At 43.3% G+C, this 20,396-nt stretch overlaps 1 protein-coding gene across 2 annotated transcripts in view; it reads right to left on the minus strand.

The window, feature by feature from the left end:
• Window positions 1-11,024, minus strand: part of WWC3 (WWC family member 3) — a 62,223-nt gene extending 51,199 nt beyond the window's left edge. Inside the window, exon 1 of one of the 2 annotated variants that reach the window (XM_079972490.1) lies at window positions 10,303-11,024. In XM_079972490.1, the coding sequence (XP_079828616.1) occupies window positions 10,303-10,574 (272 nt within the window). In that variant the 5' untranslated portion in view covers window positions 10,575-11,024. The remainder of the gene's footprint in view (window positions 1-10,302) is intronic. The other variant, XM_079972489.1, reaches the window with a different exon arrangement.
• Window positions 11,025-20,396: the final 9,372 nt, after the last annotated feature.

A 20,396-nucleotide genomic window follows, 5' to 3' on the forward strand; every position in this document is an offset into this window, starting at 1 on the left:
ATAGCTGTCCGATACATGGAAAGTAGTCTGCTGTTCTTCCTGAAGGAACTAGAGCAAGCATACCTTTCATTCCACAACTTTTAAATGCTGTATTGGACTTTCTTTTACATATAGTACCTGAATACCAGAAAGAACAAATCTGTCCTGCTAAAGAAAATTACAGAAAAAGAAAGGGTGGGAAAACCTTCCAATATGGAATAGTTCTCTTTCTTCAATAAAAAATTAACATGAATCTACAGATAAAACACATGCCAAGGCTCTTCTTAATAAATATATTCAATTATTAAGCAATTGGTTTCAAAATTCAAAATCAGCGTAGCGTAAAGCTGTTTCAGTGTAAGTAGAACAAAAAATGGAAATCTTCCCATATTATGAGCACTATGATTTCTCTGATGTATGCATGTAAAATATATATAGCTGGATTCATTATAAATAGCTGGGAGTAATGCTGGCATCCTAGATAATAAAAAAATAGTGACAAACATGAGACATTTTAAAATATTTTCATTAATTTTTCTGTCTCCGCCAAAAGTAGACACCACAGAGCTTTTTCAAGTCCAAGAGTGTATTTTAAATATACATTATATACATTTATGCATACTTAAAGAATATTTAAGCTACAAATTTATAATCCTGCATTTTGAAAGGTTTATTCATGGAAAAGCAAAATAAATGCATTTCCATGGGCAGACACATATTTTCCAGACCAGAACTGTAGATGCTCTGTGATTGATTCTCAACTTTAAAACATCCTTCTGCTTAATAATGGCTCATCTTCACTGCAGTTTTCTATACATGAACTTTGTCCATATGTCTAAATCCTCTGAAACATTTATAAACTAATTTCAGAGTACAACCTGCAGAGCAAAACCTATATGAAATAATTTTGCAGTCTCCAGGCCTTTTAGTATTTTGCAAAACCCAATATGTGCTCATTTAGCTTACAAGACATAGGCAAATGAACAGCTTGATGTGAATCTTAACAAAAATAGATTATCAAATATTGAAGCATGTAACCTAAGCATTCAAGTCAAATCAAAGCCTATTTATTTTTTAAATTTGCATTTAATATTCAGACAAGTTTACACAAATCTTTGATGTCTAGCTTGTACATATGCCAAGGCAGAGATACATCTCAGGCTTACGCAATTTCCCTCCCCTCTTGCCAGCACACGGGAAAATTTACTGGATTCTGGTTTTATAAATGGCTACATAAGTAGGCCCTACTCAGTTCAGTATGAAAAAGGACAGAGATTCTTGTCTTCAGTCTCTGTCCCACATTAAAATGTTCTACACACAGCAGGAGAGAAAGCTCAGTAGTGTGCCCTGCTGTGTGTACAGCCTGAATGCTAAGAAAACTGTTTCCAAAAACAGTAAAAGAAAAGGAGCATGTACAAAGAGAATTCGCCAAGGAGAATGAATCTTTAAAAGAGCTAAAAATGTCATTTTATTTGCTTTTTGAAATCTTGGTACTATTTCAAGATACTATTATTTGTTGTTTTTTGGCCCAGTGGCTAAAAATGTCTACATAAGTATATTATTTTAAAAAGAAGGAACAGGAAGCACAGAAACACATTATTTGATGGTGAAATTGAAGTATGTCTATTGTACTAAATAGTTAAAAAAATTAAGTTTAAAAGTCATCTAGCTATAGCATTAGAATCTATCTGCAAATGAAATCCTAAGAACTGGAGAAAACAACTCAAATAATACTGCATACCAGTTTTTGTAAGCTCGCCTATGTTGTAGCAGGATATTCAAGTGAAATTCAGAATGACAGATAAAGTTATTCATATCAAATTAATCACCACTTTCACAACAAGTTCCCTAACCAGTTTCGTGCCTGAATGGCATATGAGAATTTGAGAAGTGTGTCCTAGCACAAAGGAGTCCAGAATAAGAATGATTTCCATTGCAAAACAGTTTGGATATACAAGAATGACACTTAAAGGGAGCTGGAATTGTGCAAAATGTTCTTCATCATCTAATCCACAGCTGTATTAAATTGTCATATATCACCATCTCTTTCTCCATCCTCTTAAGCAGAGATGGGCACACTGGCAGGATCTTCTACGTTTTACTAGAACCCCAGGATAAACTAACCAGAAACAGGTGTAAAAGGGATAAAACAGAATTCTCAGCATTAAGGAACAGGGTGCCTCTAAGCTAAGGTTACCAGATTTTTTTCAGTGAATCTGGGGAAACTTTTCAACTTCAATAGGAATGACAGGATTTTGTTAGGGGACTGATTTGTAAATCCAGGGACTGTCCCCGGGAAACGTGGATGTCTGGTAACCGTACTCTAAGCACAAACTGAACTCAGAAATTTGTTTTCAATACAGTGGTACCTCTATGTACGTGCACCTCTTGTTACATATCCTTTGGGACGTGCACACGGCAAACCTGGAAATATTTTTCCGGGTTTCGCCACACGCGCATGCGCAGAAGCGCTCTATCACGCTGTGCATATGTGCAGAAACGCTCTATTGTGCCACACGCATGCGCAGAGCAGGCACCTCCAGCTACAGAAACCGGAGGTACCACTGAACTAGAACTGAGTTCACAGTCCTGTCAAACATCACTCCACTCCTGGTACCCTGCATCCGGCCAAGTTTTCTACATCCCAACAACCTCAGTTAGGAGAGAAGTAAAACTCCTGTTCCATGCACTAGCATACGAGACCAGGGTAGGCAACAAGGTGCCCTCCAGATGTGTTGGACTACAATCACATTAGCCCCAATCAGAATTATCAACAGTCAGGGAGGTGCAAGTGGAGATCTGGAAGGTCCACATTGGTTAGACCTGTGTTAAGTGGTGTAAGCAGAATGACCTTCACTTGGACTCTTCCCCCTCTCTTCCTCCTGCATGCCCCCTAAATATGAAGCATGTTTGGGGACAGTGGGGGGCAAATTTGGAAGGAGAGGGAATAAAAAGTCCTGTTGTACAAGTGAAGTCACTCTGCTCATGTATTTATTTAGTTGAAAACTACGCATATTTTGCCAATTAAAAGTATTACTGATTAAGGTTGTTTTTATCATTGAGAGACTTTCACACTTCTGAAGTTTTAAGAGAAGCTTCTGAGGTTTCCAAGCCCATAGCTCTGTATAGCATGTACTTCCACACAGAGAGCTGTATCAGCTACAAATTAAGCAGGTACTTAAATACACTAAGCCATCATCTAACATCTTCATTCAGTTTGCAAACAAGGAAGACGGTTCTTATTTTCATCTGAATTTTGGTGCAACCTTCAATTATTTAATGTGTGTTAGCAAGCTATCAGTACTTGTGTAATATTGGGGGGGGGGGCGTTGTGTGTGTGTGTGTATGGAATTTCATAGCTCATCCCTGCCAAAAGCGGTTTGAAATCAACATCAATCACCTGATCGGCAGTGACCTCAAATCCTGGTGAGATGCAGCTGGAACCCAAGCCATGCCTGCAAAGAAACATTTTGCTTTGGACTTCATTTTTACTTTCAGGCTGCAAAAGAAAATGAGTCGCCAGTTGTCAGGAGCTAAGGGAGCCCACTCCTGGTTTAGCTTGTGGGTTGGTAGAGTATTTAAATTACGTTAGAAGCAATTTGAAAGAATCTTTTAAAAAAAAAACACCTTGCAATGCCTTCTATACATCCAAACGAACTTTATATTACACTTCTCAAATGCCAGTTCCTTATGCCACAGGGCAAACTGTTTTTGAAACCACAAGGATTTTCAGCAAAACAGTGATATAGCAAGACCTGCTTTTCAAAACAAAATGTCCCACTAAAGATGCTCCAAGTAGTTATTTGAATCCTGGCCATAGATTTGTTTATTAGAGCTAAACATGGAAAACTTGGTAACAAAGTTTGTGTTGAAAAATTAAAATTATTTGAAAATTTGGCTAGTGCCCTTCGTTCATTATTAATACAAAAAGAAACTGCACACATTTTTACTGTTTTGTAAAAAACAAAAGCACAACATTTCATGGGTTTACTTAACATTCCATGCGTATTTCTGGTAAAGTAGTTTTGGCTGATATTCAAGCTCTCCAGTTATGAAAACACAATTCAGTATAGGAAAACACACAGATATTTCTTCTTTCATAGGAATGCATAATATTCACAAACATTCTTTCTTGGAAATGTAGATAAAAGGTTTATGACTAGTTTCTAAATGACAACATACTCAGCTTTCCTTTTTTAAAAAATCGAACAAGAACAGATGTAATCTTATTAAAGCAAGCGCCTGTTAAAATTTAATCTATATAAATAATAATATGACAAATGTATACTGCCACATGGCATTTTAAATAGAATGAGGGTCACACGATCAAGCAATCTACAAAAAGCAGTCTACAGATTAAAGTGATGGAAACAAGCGATGAAGAACACTCCCTGCAAGGCCCTTTCCACCTGGCCTAGGGGGTGGGGCCCAGACTCAACCTGCCTGGAGGATGCAGACCATTTAGATCCCTTCTAATTTGGATTCAGGCCTCATCATGGGACAGAAACTGCCTTGGTCGTGCTGGTTGATGATCTCCGGCAGGCTAGGGACATGGGTGAAAGCTGTGTCCTAGTTCTGCTAGATCTCTCAGTGGCCTTTGATACCACTGACCACAACATCCTTCTGGACCAGCTAGAAGGGCTAGGAGCTGGGGGCACTGTTATTCAGTGGTTTAAGTCCTTCCTCCTGGGCCGTGTCCAGAAAGTGGTGTTGGGTGGATGAGTATTCAGACCCCTGGACTCTCAATTGTGGGGTGCCTCAGGGCTCTGTCGTTTCCCCCATTCTTTTTAACATCTGTATGAAGCCGCTGGGAGAGATTAACAGGGGGTTTGGGCTGGGTGTTCATCAGTATGTGCATGATACCCAGCTCTACCTCTCTTTTAAATCAGAACCAGTGAAGGCAGTGAATGTCTTGTGTGAGTGTCTGGAGGTGGTTGGAGAATGGATGGTGTCTAACAGATTGAGATTGAATCCTGACAAGACAGAAGTACTGTTTTGGAGGAACAGGGGGCAGGTGGGTGTAGAGGACTCCCTGGTCCTGAATGGGGTAACTGTGCCCCTGAAGGGCCAGGTCCGCAGCCTGGGAGTCACTTTGGACTCACAGCTGTACATGGAGCTGTAGATCAGTTCTGTGTCCAGGGCAGCTGTCTACCAGCTCCATCTGGTACACAGGCTGAGACCCTACTTGCCCGCGGACTGTATCGCCAGAGTGGTGCATGCTCTAGTTATCTCCCGCTTGGACTACCGCAATGCGTTCTACATGGGGCTACCTTTGAAGGTGACTTGGAAACTGCAATTAATCCAGAATGTGGCAGCTAGACTGGTGACTGGGAGTGGATGCCAAGACCATATAACACCGGTCCTGAGAGACCTGCATTGGCTCCCAGTACGTTTCTGGGCACAATTCAAAGTGTTGGTGCTGATGTTTAAAGCCCTAAATGGCCTCGGTCCTGTATACCTAAAGGAGCATCTCCACCCCCATCGTTCAGCCCAGACACTAAGGTCCAGCTCCGAGGGCCTTCTGGCGGTTCCCTCACTGCAAGAAGTGAGGTTACAAGGAACAAGGCAGAGGGACTTCTCATTAATGGTGCCCACCCTGTGGAACACCCTCCCATCAGATGCCAAGGAAATAAACAACTATTTGACTTTTAGAAGACAACTCTGAAGGCAACTCTGTATCCAGAAATTTTTAATGTTTAATGTTTTACAATTTCTTATGTGCTCTAAGCTGCCTAGAGTGGCTGGGGAAACCCAGCCGGATGGGCAGAGTATAAAACAACAGCAACAGCAACAGTGGGTTAACAGGAAAATAACTTAATTATTGAAGTTATTCAGATTTCGTTATAACAACATTTGGAGGCCAGTGAGTTGTACCAACAGCTTCAATGAAAAGGAAAGGATAGGTTTGAAGGAGAAGTAAGCACATTGGCACTCTGGAAGACAGTTCCATGCATAAAACACAGCAAAAACGTCATCTGTGAAGAACTTCAGATGGCTTAGGGGAGCAATAGGTGGTCAAGATAAGGGAACAGATGGAGATTTATATGAAAACTAGAGAGATAAAGAAGGCAAGGCCTACATGGTTTTAAAAGCAAGGATAAGAAGCTTGAACAGGATTCAGGAATGGACAGGAAGTCAGTGTAAGAATTTAAGGAAGGGCATTACAAAGAGGTAGTGAATGATTCTGGCAACAACAGAGGTGAATGCTTTGGCAGCAAGTTGCTGAAAAAGAAGTAGACCCAGGTGAGAGAAGGGAAAACCAGAGGAGGAAATTATGTAGTAATCAAGGAAAGATATGACCAGGGTGAGGCCCAGAGGGTTGTTGTTGCTTTTTGTTTGTTTGTTTTTGCTGAATCAAGCAGCAACAGCCATGTTTTTACAACGGGAAACACACCATAGTTTGACAATGAACTAGACGTGGAAAGCACAGGAAGCAGTTTCTGCTACATGCCTGCTCAATATTTCAATGGGTAAGTAAAATGAGCAAAGGAAATAAGTGCTTGGAAAATGACAACAAAGCAGAAATATGTCTAGGTGGAAATATTAGAGGCAGCTGGAGATATGAAACTTGGGGAAGGGCGAGAGCTTGGGGGCAAAGTACAGTGGTGCCTCGCAAGACGAAATTAATCCGTTCCGTGAGGCTCTTCGTATAGCGGTTTTTTTGTCTTGCGAAGCAAGCCCATTGACAGCTTAGCGGATTAGCGCTATTAGCGGTTTAGCGGCTTTTAGCGATCAGCTGTTAAGCAGCTTATCAGCAGATCAGCGACTTAGTGCCTTAGGAAAAGGGGAAAAAAAGGGGGGGAAACCCGCAGGAACTCACAAGACATTTTCGTCTTGCGAAGCAAGCCCATAGGGAAATTCATTTTGCGAAGCGCCTCCAAAACGGAAAACCCTTTCGTCTAGCGGGTTTTCCATCTTGCGAGGCGTTCGTCTTGCGGGGCACCACTGTAGTAGAAGTGTCATCAGTGTATAGGTGGTACAAAATCACGGGACATGGGCAGGCCACTCAGGCAGCACATGCAGCCAGGGCAGCTCACACTTTTCAGCCAGAGGGATGCATTCAAAAACTCAGCCAACCTTCCAAGGGTCATATGGACTCTTTCTCATAATTACACGCAGGTGCACACATGCAACCCCCCACTACGGTGATAGGTTGAGAAGAGGTATTTCAATGTCTCCTCTCAGCCCTGTGCTACAACAGAGCAATTTCTTAACCGTTGCACTGGGCAGAGTAGAAAGGTTTGAACTTCTCATCTGAGATCTGTGCTGTGATGGAGACTCAGATCGCAGACAAGAAACCGTGACTGAACTTACTGGGTTGGCAGAACTCATCAAACTGCTTTATGGCCTGACCCAGCTTGTAGGCACACCACTCCTCATAAATGCAGAGGGAAGTGGAGAGGGCCAAGAACACTTTCCTGAAGAACTCCAATGAAGCAAAAGGAAAGTAAGAGCTTCCCAGTAGGAAAACATTCAGAAGGTGCTCAGGCAGATCAAAAGAGGACCAACTGGATCATGGAGATGTTGTAAAAAGACATGCAACAAAACAGAATTCCCTGTTTGCCAAGGATGGCAGGGTACTAGAATACTTCAGGACAACCCACTCTGAGTTTTCCGTTACTTGATATTAGCTACAGGTGAACTCTCCTTAATTTTTTCATTCCTGACATGCAGTGTGCTAGGAATTGGAATTGAAAAAGCAATGGCACTTGGGACCATTGCAGCAGCCCTTGCTATTACTTTTATTAAGTTCTGAAATGCAGCACTACTTTAGTCCTTATGTGCTACAGTGAGTATCAAGATGACAGAAAAAGCGGATGGAGGAACTTCCTTCTCTCTGCTCTTCACCAATTTTCCCGTTTAAGATTAAGAATTGGGAAGGGAGGGGAGGGCTAGTGGAGGCTAGGAGTAGGGCAACCAGAACACCTGCCCCCAATCCATGTGTGTTTGTGTCCTGGAATTTTGCCTGTCCATTGAGATGACCTTTTAAAAAATCCGGAAGTTAGTTTACAAAACCAGGCTGGAGCAAATTTTGACAGCACCCCTAATCAGTATGCATCTCAAAAGAAGGCAGGTGAATTGTCTCTGCAAGTATTTCTCAAATAGATCATTAAAAGCATATTATAGCTAGCTTCCTTCTGAAACAAGTCTTTTCCTGACATTTTTTCCCTTCAAATATTTCTTTTCTTTGATCTATCTAGGCAAACATGGTTATAATTAGTTTAGTAGGATCCATAAAAGCATGTGATAAAATAGGAACTCTGCCTGCATATACCACAGGAATCATAGTCTTAGCCCTAGCCCACATGCCGTCATGGGAAATCCTGCTGACAGTTAAGGAGTTCTGCCAGAAGATATTGCTTGTTCTATTTTCCTTTTAGCACCAGCATACAATAGTCACAAACAGGAGCAAGATCTTTAAAACAAAATACAAAAAAAAAATGCTTGACAGAACATTAATTCATAAATGCTTTGGCAGCATCTATGTGATCTTCCAAACATGACTATGATTATTTTAATTTTGATTGTGCTGTATTGTTTCTTTGATGTTTGCTGCCCTTGAAGTGTAATAAAACAAACAAATAAATATGAATGAAATTTTTAGCATGTGTGCACAGGGATCAGGGATCAATGTCAAAAGCTATAAAAATAAACTTTGCATTCTTGCATCCACCACAGTACTCTAGTCATGATGTTTTCAAAGACATAGTAAGTAGCAACATGTTTTCTGTAGCACTTCCCATGTGTAAAGCAACTTAATGCAACATCATCTCAATCATGCAACTGTACAAAGTGTTACTATTTTCTAATTTGTAAACACAGGAAAATAAGTGATTACAATTCATCCCAAGTCTTCAGCTGAAATGCAGTTTGAGCTCCAGTCTTCTAGACTCAGTTTCAATGTTTTATCCATTCAACCATGTTGGCTCTAGACAAAAAAAAGACCTGCAGCTTTTTGACAAGTAAACTCACTACATGAAATCACTGACAACTGTTAAGAGGGTGTGTTTAGCTTCTTTTGTCACTGGTACTAATAGTGCCTAAGTTTAAATACTATTATCAGTTCAATTTCATGCATATTTTATCAGAAGTTAGGCCTACTAATTTCTACAGAATAAACTTTCAAGTTACAATGCATAGGATTTCAGGCTTAGAAATAACATTTTTAAAACTTGTTCTAAGTTTCCTAAAAGTAACATGTTTGTGACCTTTTTGGTTGTTCTTATTAAAGGTACTATGTAACTGTAGACTCGAGTTTTTTCTTATGCACCAACACAACCTTTGCTTTTAATGTTAGAGGTTTGGAAAAGGTTTTTTTTCAGCAAAAGAAGTTGACAGCTTTCTATTACAGAGAGGGAGCCAAAGAACCCTTCTGCTTTTTGATGATTAAAGCTTCATTCAAGAAATATACAAAGGCACATCAGGATACTGATTGGTCCCAAAGCAATTTTAGTAACAATACTTATTAATGTCGGAATACAAGCTGGTATGCCTTAAAAATGCTGCATTTGCCATAACCTCCAAAAGAAACAAAATGTCACAGAACAGAGCCAGAATGAACTGTTGCAATACCGTTGTTTTAGATTTTAGGTCCAGGACACAACACCTAAGCAATATTGGGGGCAGGGGGGATTTTCTACTCTTATTAAGTAAAACAACCTAATAACACTACCCATGCAAAGCTGAGATACTGCTAAGTCCTGCCTGCTTACTAATTTACTGTTCAGAACAGAGGCAATCCTTCCCACGCAGAAAAAAAAAAAGATTTACAGGGGCACCTAGGTCAGAATCCGTTGCTGTTATCAGACAGAGGTATAGGAATTCAAACCACAATCTGCTAAAACAAGATACTGAAGGGAGAAGGAAAGAAAACAGTCCTGGCTTCACGGCACTGCGAAGGAGAAAATGCCCCCCCCCCCCCGCGCGCGCGCCCCGTCTCCTGTGAGTGAGAACAATGAGGCGCGCTCAACACTATTCTCGCCAGCCTCCCCTCCCAAAATAATGACACGGGACAAAATGGAGTTGCGGTGTTATCCCCGGAACCGGGAACGACCATCCCTAAACTTGCAAGGAAGGAAGGCGACTCGGGGAAAGAGCGTGAAAGGGGGATGGCCCTTGGCGCCGAGTTAAAATCGCAGGCCCCTCGAGATGCTCTTTCCCGGAGCCGAGACCTTCCCTTCCCTTCCTTCCCTTCCCTTCCGACGACCATTTCTGCAGGCCCCGCAGCCTTCAAGCAAGGGCCGTCCCAGGAGCCGGCGGGGCTGTTGCTAAAGGGAGCCCCCTTTCGGAGGGAGGAAAAGGGGCCTCCTCGCCCTTCCTGACCTGTCCCGGGGGTCGATCCACGACGTCTGCCGGGTGTTGTGGTCGATATAGAAGACTCTCCCGTCGTAGTCCCTCGCTTCCTCCCAGCCAGCGGGCAAAGGCAGCTCCGAGTTCTCCCGGCCACGCGGCGCTGCCGGCTGCCCCATCCCTTGCCCCATAGCGGCTGGAGCCTGTTGCTGCGGCGGCGGCGGCGGCGCCTGCTGCTGCTGCTGCTGCTGCTGCGGTGGCTGTTGTTGCTGTCGCCGCCGCCGCCCTCCGCTCAGCCACGGCATGGCCCCGCGGGGCCGGAGCCTGGGCGGCAAGCGCTCCCCTTCCAGCAGCTGCTCTGCGGCCGCGGCGCCCGGGCGGCCCTGCGCCGCCTCCAGCACGGACTAGCGAGCGGCCCGGCCTGGTGGGACACAAGTGGGGCGGCTCCCCGGGTTGCAGCAGCAGCAGCAGCAGCAAGGCCGCCGCGCCGGGCTCTTCATCCTCTCGCTTTCCCGCCTCCACACCCCTGGTCGGGCCCCGGGACGAGCCCTGCCGCCGCCGCCGGCTCCTCTCGTCGGAGGAAGAGCGAGAGCGCCGCCACCGCGAAATTCCCGCCCTTCCTTCCTCCCTCTCGGCCTCCCAGCAGCCCCCGAGAGCGGCCTCCTCCAGCAGCTCAGCCTCGCAGCCCCGTCGGCTCCCTCAGCTCCATCCCGCCGGCGCCTGCCCCCGCCATCTTTCTCCGCTCGGGCAGGGGAAAAAAAGGAAACCCAGCGAGCTCCCTTCGCCTCCCGCTCCGCCCCGTCGCCTCTTCTCCGGCGCGGCGGCGGCGGCGGCGGCGGCAGCAGAGCTGCTCCCTCGTGAGGGAGAAAGAGGGGAAATGAAAGGACTCCGCTCTGAAATGGGGTCTGAAAGGACGAGAGGAATGAATGCAGCTGAAAGAGCTGTGTGGGGTTTCTTTTTAAAAGTTAAAACAAAAAACACGCATAAGGCAAAGTTGGGCAGGTCTCCCCCCCCCGGGGGGGGCACATTGCTTGAAATCATGTTGCCAGAGAAGCTGGTCGGATGTCAGAACGAGATGCAGGTATCCTTGCAAACGAAGGGGGCAAGGATCATTGCAAACGCGTGAAGAGGCCCACTGATGCCAGGGATGCCACCTTGAATAAAATGTTGAGGTTGAAGCAATCACATGATGCCGCACGCACACATCATTTGAATGAAATAAAAAAATTCCTTCCAGTAGCACCTTAGGGACCAACTAAGTTTGTTATTGGCATGAGCTTTCATGTGCATGCACACTTCTTCAGATACGTATCTGGAAGGATTTTTTTAATTTTGTTTCGACTATGGCAGACCAACACGGCTACCTACCTGTAACTAGAACCATTTGAATGGCAATGACCATTAACTTAGGGGGGCTCAAATCTTTTACTGGGGAGGACCTCAGCCACTAGGACAGGGGTCAGCAACCTAAGGCCCATGGGTCACAAGCTGCCCATGGGGGTCATTTAGCTGGCCCATGGACTCTCACTGCCCGCTTGGAAACCCCCACCGCCTGCTCAGTTCAGTGGCGTACCGTGGGTTGTCAGCACCCGGGGCAAGGCAAGTAATTTGCGCCCCCTAACCCATGGATTTGCGCCCCCTAACCCGTGGATTTGTGCCCCCTAACCCCCAGATGTTGCGCCCGGTGCGGCCGGCCCCCCTGCACCCCCCACGCTACGCCACTGGCTCAGTTGGCTCCCATGCACTGAACTAAACCACTGCAGAGCAGAGCGGGGACCGCCTTCCGCGATGCTGGCTGGCTTCCCATTGGCTGCAGGAAGCTCCTGCACACCTCTGCACTGGAAGGAGCGCCAGAAATAGCATTTGCGCATGCATGCATACGTGCACTGCAGTGTCTGTGGGGCTGTGAACTGGCCCAAGCCACAAAAACCTTGCCGATCGCTGCTCTAGTCGTTGGCTCTTACGACTGGCGCTGAGGCTCAAGGCATGCTTTATGCATAGCCCTGTACAGTACACATCTAGTTGGAAACAAGTGCTCTTCCTGTTCCCTTTTAACAATACTGCATGGGATTGCAGCCCAACATGCACAAGCAGGGAAGCAGAACCTGGCACCCTCCCGGAGACTCCCAACACCCACCAACCCCTGCCCAGTATGATTCATGGGGGGGGGGGGTCTGTGGCATAACAACATCTGGAGAAGAAACACAAGCTCCCCATCACTCAGCCAAAGTGAAGGACAAGAAGAAATGAAGAGCTAAGCTGAGTCTGGCTGAAGCACCAGTCTCTTCCAGCACCTGTTCTCATAGTGGTTGACCAAATGCCTATGGGAAGCCTGCAATAGTACTCCATGGGCGTAGCTGGGGAAGGGACAGCTGCCCCCTAAGTCAATCAAAATCAATACAATCAATACAAATCTGAGGTACTGTCCCTCCTAACAAAATCGTACCCCCCTCATAAAAATCCTGGCTACGTCCTTGTAGTACTCTGTCCACTTGTAGTTCGCAGAAACTGGTATTCAGGACCCTATTCCCAACGTTAAGAATGGAAAGTGTAATGCCGGTGGACAACAAAAGAGATTTAAAGATGCTTTCAAGGCAAATCTTTTAAAAATGCAGTATGTATAAACACAGATAACTGGGAAACACTGGCCTGCAAACACTCCAATTAGAGAATAGCCTCTAGCAAACATGTCATGGACTTTGAAGAAGCCCAAACTCAGGACAAAAGGGAGAAATGAGCTAAGAGGAAGGCACATTTGGCAAACGCTCACCGTGATCAACTCCCGCCCGAAAAACTGTCCCCACTGTGGAAGGATCCAGTCACTTTTGGACACACCATTAAGACCATATTCATGGAAGACAATCTTACTTGGCGACGAGTGATCACCAAAGAAGCAGAGGCGTAGCAGGGTCAAATGGTACCCAGTGCAGGAAAGCTTGCCCAGAGTTGCTGAGCTTTTTTTAGGAACGGTCCCCCAAAGTTGTGGCTTGCAGCGTGGGATCTATGGGGGTGCGAGCGTCAAGGACACGGGTCCAAGAACCGCCAACGAGGGTGAGGGAGACGCCATGAGGATGCAAGCCCCACCGATGGGTGAGAGAGAGCTGCCATGGGGGTGTAAGCACTGCTGATGGGTGTGAGTGCCGCCGCAGGATGCGAGCACTGCCAATGGGGGTGCAAGTGCCACCGCCCTGATACGAATGGTGAGGATTTTGTCACACACACCCTTAGGGATGACGCCTTGCGACACCCCTTGCGACACCCCTGCAAAGAAGTAAGAAGATTCAGAGGGATACTGCTTCCAACGGTGGAGGTGGAATACAGCCATCATGACTAGTAGCCACTGACCACCATGGGGGGGGTATAAGTTTTGTTACTATGTTGCATATTTTTATGTTTTTACATTGTAAACCTCCCTGTGATCCTCAGATGAAGGGCATTATAGACATTTAATAAACAAACATTATTATCCTCCGTTAACTTATTCTACACACACACGTACAACTGATATAAGATTTTTCACAACGGTCTATATCGCAGTTATCTCTGAGTTTGCAATCTTGCATGCCAATACTAACTATATTTACTCAGAAGTGAGTTCAGTGCAATTTACTCCCAAGTAAGTATACACAGTATTGTAGCCTTGGGAATGGCAAGGGAGGCAGCACCCATAGTAACTATATTAAGAAGGCAGAGGGAGGCTGATTTCATCCAAAGTAGGGCTTGAGGTGGACCTTGTGGGTTTCATTAAAAAACAACAACAAGCCCTCTACCTTTTCTCTCATAATTAGAGCATTGGTTTCCAGGTTCTTCACCCTGGTCTTTAACCACAGTATTGTCTGTGAAAAAAAGTATGGCTGAGTCATAGCTGATCTGAGTTTGCAGAAGCCACAAAATAGAACCACAGTATAACTACAGTATCTGTGAAGAGTATTTGTCAGTGAGAAAAAACAGTCACGCTGTTCATTCCCTGCATATCTCATATAGATTTTCTCTGCCTGCACAAAACATGCAAATCATATTTGATTACTGAAATGTCTAGTCTGTCCCAACTTGAAGATGAGAGCAACAATAAATACATACATATACAGTGGTTCCTTCAGTTGCGGACGGAATCCATTCCGGAGCTCTGGTTGGATCCTGAGGTTTCTGCAACCGGAGGGACCACTTCTGCACATGCGGCAAAAACCCGTAAATATACTTCCGGGTTTGCTGCTTACGTATCCTGACATTTATGTAACTAGAGGGATACGTAAGCGGAGATATGACTGTACGTGTGTGTGTTTGTGTGTATACACACACACACACATACACTGGAGAGCTGGTGTGTTGTGGTTAGAGTGTCCAACTAGGATGTGGGAGACCATGGTTCAAACCCCCAGTCAGTCGTAAAGACTACTGGGTGACCTAACCTACCTCAGAGGGTTGTTGTTGGGATAAAATGGAGAAAGGGAGAGCCTTGGTGGAAAGGTGTGGTTAAACACTATAGAAAGAAATAAACCATTTGTATGTATGTAGGGCAGGGGGTAAGCAACATTTTTATCCCAGGGGCCACATGTAGTGGTGGGTGGTTGAGGGTTGCAGAGTCATGTGTATAAGCACATGCACATACATATATGCAAACACACAACCATCCCCACCCCCATCCACACATTCACAGACACTGACTAGGGAATCATGGAATAATGTTGTGGGCACCCATCCATTTCAAGAGACAAGGGAAGAGTGCACCTTTGGGCATGAAGTCAAACCATTGGAGAGTCACAGCACTTGCTGTGGCTGTAGGGACTGATAGATAGAGAGAGAGAGATGTTTTGTTACAGCTGGAGGCATCTGGTTGTCCTCTTCTGGTCACTGCTAGGGATACATGGTCTGACAGTCTGTCTCCAGGCGCTGCAATCGTCTGCACCTGGGTGAGCAAGAAGCTACCAAACTTGAACAGTACCCAGTGGAGAAGGGAAGGGGGTTAACCGTCCCTCAGAATGTGCAGCCCTGGTCCTATTTTCACTCCTTCTTCCAATATACGTTTAAGGGCCAAGGCAAACATGACATTAATTGCATTAATACAGTTAAGGTGCACGTTTTTGGGTTGTATACATAGCAGCTTGGGATGGGTTAGACAATAGAAGGAAAAGTTAATTCTTTCTGTCCTTGCCGTGGCCTTGACAAAAATTGCCTCTCCAAGGCGGCTATGCTATATGAGCTTCCAATGAGAACTTCCCTTGAAATGCAAATAAATTTGGGGAGCATAATTTTTCTGGATTCCTCCTAGTTGTTGGGCCTCTTCTCTGGAGCCCTAAGGGTATAGAGGATCTGCCTCTCTGCAAGTGGAAAGGAAGATCTGCCCTCAGATGCCTCTCTGTAGCAGTGAGGGAAAGAAAGGTCTGTGGCCATTGCTGCTTCACCATCAAAAATATTATTTTGTGGTGCACAGTCCTTATTTCTAATTGTAACCTTATTTGTAATTTAGTTTTCATGTTATAAATCTGTTTTGTTTGTTTGTTTTTTAAGAGATGGCACATTTAAAAACAACCAAAGTTTAATTTGACGTCTTCACTATATGAATTGAATGTTTTGGAGTAATTTCTAGACCATAGCCATTTCCTAGTGGATTCTGTGAAGAAATTGCAGAAGAGATAACCAAGCTAACTAGGAACTTGATCCTCCGTTTTGTGTCATGTCAAGTCTTGAATATATATGATAATGAGTACGGTACATTTCTTTTAAATGCAGGGCATATGAACATTTTCTGATTTAGTTGACTGATTGAACCTCATCTAAATACTAGTAGTTTATTTAACTTCCCCTGGCAAAAAATGCAGATTAGAATTTCCTAATTAATGAAATTACCTCTTTAGGAAAACGGCTCCACCACTGACAATTTTAAAAATTAAATAAGGAAATGTAAACCTGTGAGTTGCGTCTATTGTTGCATGTTCAGAAGGAATGATAGCTTCCTTAATTTAAATTTCATATAAATTCCTATCATGTGAAGAAATGTCAGATACTAATTTATGTGTCATGTTCTGAGGGAAAAAATATTGACTCAGGCGTATTAGCAGATGAATGAGACAGCAATCGGTACTGACTCATAGTGATATATCTTGTATACATGACAAGCATTTGGCCTGATAAGGATGGTTAAGACACAGCCTGATGAAATGGCAATTAGTGCAATTCCTAATACTATTAGGAGCATGGAACACATTCTGAAGATACTCAACACGGCCATACAATACCACTTTCTGAAAGCCAGGATGCTCTTATGGGCAGTGGTTTACACTGAGTGTAGGAGAAAGGTAAGCAATTTTCACTCCTTGTGCCAGTAAGCCTTGTGTTCCTTTGGGCTTATAGGTCCAGGAGATGGCTAGTTACCAGCTTTGGTTAATAAGAAAGTTATGAAAGTAACTCCAAGACTGGACTATTGCTCTCTGTGTAAGGCTTTCCTTTGGCTAAGCTCAGAAACAGCAGCTAGTGCAAAATGCAGCAGCTAAGTTGTTGACTGGAGCATCCCATTAACCCTATAGAACACTTCTGACGAGGCAGTTGCCAATATGCTACTGCACACAGTTCAAGCTTTTAAAGCCCTAAACACCTTGGGACCAGATTATCTAAGCAGCACCTTGCCTCATATATCCTTGCCCATCAACAGCACTGCTCAGATGGATCACTGGCACTGCTCCAGAGGTGCACTTATTTTGTACTAGAAACCAGACTTTAAGTGTTGTGTCTCCAGCCCCCTGGAATAAGTTGGCAGCTGAAATTATACAGGCACCACGCACCTTGATGTTTAGGTGACTGTTTAAGACTTTTAATGCTTTGCCTGAAGTGTGATATTCCATAAATTAACGGGCCTGAAGTGCCCGTTAATTTATGGAATATTAATATTAAATGTTTTATTGCCTGTAGAGTTTTTAGAAATTATTTCATTACTTTTTAAAGAGTTTGTACTTTTTGTGTTTTAACACATGTTATCTTACTGCACAATCACTTTGATAGTCTCTGGCTGTGAAGTGGTTTAGAAATCTGCAAAATAAATAAATAATAAATATTATGGGTTTTAATTAGACTGTACTTAAATGCAGCTGACAAAGATCTCTGAATTTACAGTCGTACCTTGGTTGTCAAACACCTTGATACTCAGACGTTTTGGCTCCTGAATGCCAAAAACCTGGAAGTGAGTCGAACGGACCCCTGGAACGTATTAAGTTTGACAACAGAAGTATGACTGTATACTTTCTGTAAAGGAAAGTAACACAACAGAAAAATGTGGCTGGAAAATAGAACAACTCAAGCAATAGCATTAAAGTATATTTCAACGCATTTCTTTGTTTGAGCAGGTGAAATGTAATGGAAAATGGAAAAAAGTTTCCTCCATATGCAATACTTGCTTTGAGATGAAGTTAGAAATGTCAGTCCTCCTAAACCAATTGCAAACTAGCTGATCGGTCATTATTAACCCAAGTGCCACCAGGGCAAAAACTTTTGCATCAGTGATTTATCAAGACACTTGAGTTGTATCCAACTTTTTGCAGAAGATTTTGAGGGTGCACAACAGACTGGAGAGGAGAGGGAAGCTCTGTTGTGCAAGTGGAAGTCTGTTGCATAAGCAGAATGGCAGCATTAGAGAGAACCTCCTGTCAGTTTTCATATAACACCTGTGTTTCCTCCATATGTGGTTTTATTCCCTTTTTTCTTTCTCTCAAGGATTGCTTAAGACATATCGCTTTCCTGATAAGATGTTTTCACACCCTATTTCACTCCCATAGAATAAAGAATGTATGTTTTACATCAGGAATTGTTCCAGACTTAAGCTTGTCATGGCATGTCAAGTCACATCGCTGCAATATCTATTTATCCAGATTCCCAAAACATAACTATGTCAGTCCTGTATGTGGATAAACCAGTCTAGTCAGTAAACTTCTGCCACAGCTCTTCAAGAAATTGGGAGTGTAAAAATTTGGCATTCATGCACTTCTTGTTTGTGTTCTTCCATCTCTCAGCTTTAAAAGGGGGGGGGGGAGTGCTGACCCAAGTAGAGATTTTTTTCTTTCTTTCTTTTTCTTCAGTGTAACATGAATAGAACAGAATTGATTGAGTTAATCTGCAGACTATATCAAGACAAAGCAAAGTAATTTTGCTTTAAAATCACATAAAAAGTTTACAAAGACAAAAAATAGGTGTTTACTGAAACAAAATTAAAATAAGGGTCAGAATGAACATGCTAGAATCGCCACAGCTGTGAAACAAAATGGACCCCAAATATGAATCCTTACATACCATATTTTTGAATATTGATACATTTTCCATTTGTGAATTAAAATTTTAAAATTCATTGATCGCAGTTTTCTTTTTAATTTCAAAATAATTAAGATATTTTATTTTCTCAAGAAAAGGTTTGGGGTTTTTTTAACCAAAGGTTTTTTTTTTATAATCATTAACCAAAATCAATATTGGCACTCCACCTCCATATGATCTTTTAGCTTTCAAAATTTGCTGCCATTAAATAGAAACACATTGAACATTTATGCAAGTAGCAGGATGTGCAATCAGAATTCAGATTAGCAAATTCAAAACCACTCATTATGGCAGTGAAATATAGTACAGTGGAACCTCGTTTTAAGAACAGTCCTGTTTACGAACAATTTGGTTTACAAACTCCTCAAAACCGGAAATAGTGTCCCGGTTTGAGAAATTTACCTCGGTCTAAGAAAGGAATCTGAATGGTGGAAGGACACCGGCAGCGGGAGGCCTCATTAGGGAAAGTGCGCCTCAGTTTAAGAATGGTTTCGGTTTAAGAACGGACTTCCGGAACAGATTAAGTTTGTAAACCGAGGTACCACTGTACTGTATTTCAGTCAAAACAGGATATTCCTCGCTTCTTCTTGGATTCTTGCGTGCATTGCAACCACCCTCTAGTGGCCATGATGGTTCATTACATACCAAATTTTCCCATTAAAGAGATCCTAAATTTATTATCTAAACTGCAGAAGAAATATAATTGAAAGTAGTACCTAGAGAATCTCAGGTGTTTCTGGTTGCCATCAGCAGTAAAAAAACCAAAAACCCAACGCAGACATTTCAATGATGCTACTAATTGTTTTCTTAAACTCTTTGGATTGCCACTGACCCCATTCATTTCTAATTAGCCATCTCTATTTCCCTTTGAGGAGAAGGAGAGTGTAGATGGCCAAAAATGGAAAGGAGAAGAAGTCCTAGCAAAGGAAAAACGGACACAAAAACTTATGGAATACTGTATGCAGAAATGGCGAAAACTAACCGGAAGAAAAACAAATCAAGATAACAATCCTATTTATAAAAGAATGGAAATAGTTTATTGAATATTTACAGATAAATTCTAAACAGATAAAAACATTGGCAGGATTATTGTAATAACCTGCAGTTTCATAAGAGTATATATTTAAAGAAGATGAATAAATGAACAAATTTGGATACGGAGAAGATATTTAAAATAAAATTAAGGAACTGCAGAAAGCGGGGGAAGGAAGTCAAGTTCTGAAATGTCAAAATGCTTGTCAAATCAGTAAAAAGTATAAATAAAAATTAAAAAAGAGAGTATAGATGCCTACAATGTTTTCTCCTGAAATGAGTGGATCTTCTACAGTAGAGCATGGGCTTGCATTTCCTGTAGCTGTACACTGAATTAAAAACTGGCATCAAAAGTGGGTTCCTATGTGCTTTTCATGACCTCCAGTCACATGCATGAGCCCTGCTTGACCTCTGCCCACTGTCGCCCGCTGCCTTGCCTCCGCTGGCTCTCTGGTGCAGTGGTGCTGATTGGGCTGCAGCCTCTGGGCCTGCTGCAGCGATGACACCTATGTCATGCCATGTGACGTCACACACTTGATGCGTTGGGTCAGGCACCCACAGTGGAAATTTTGGGGGTTCTGAAGCGCCCCCCCGACCCGCCCCCAGAGATGGTGCCTATGCACCCATTGATTCTAGTCCTTCCCTCTGGAGCAAAAGAGAACAAGACTACAGTGGTACCTCTGGTTACGTACTTAATTCGTTCCAGAGGTCCATTCTTAACCTAAAACTGTTCTTAACCTGAAGCACCACTTTAGCTAATGGGGCCTCCCGCTGCTGCCATGCTGCCGGAGTACAATTTC

This window comes from Podarcis cretensis (genome assembly GCF_951804945.1).
Source record: "Podarcis cretensis genome assembly, chromosome: 4".
NCBI classification, from domain to species: Eukaryota; Metazoa; Chordata; class Lepidosauria; order Squamata; family Lacertidae; genus Podarcis; species Podarcis cretensis.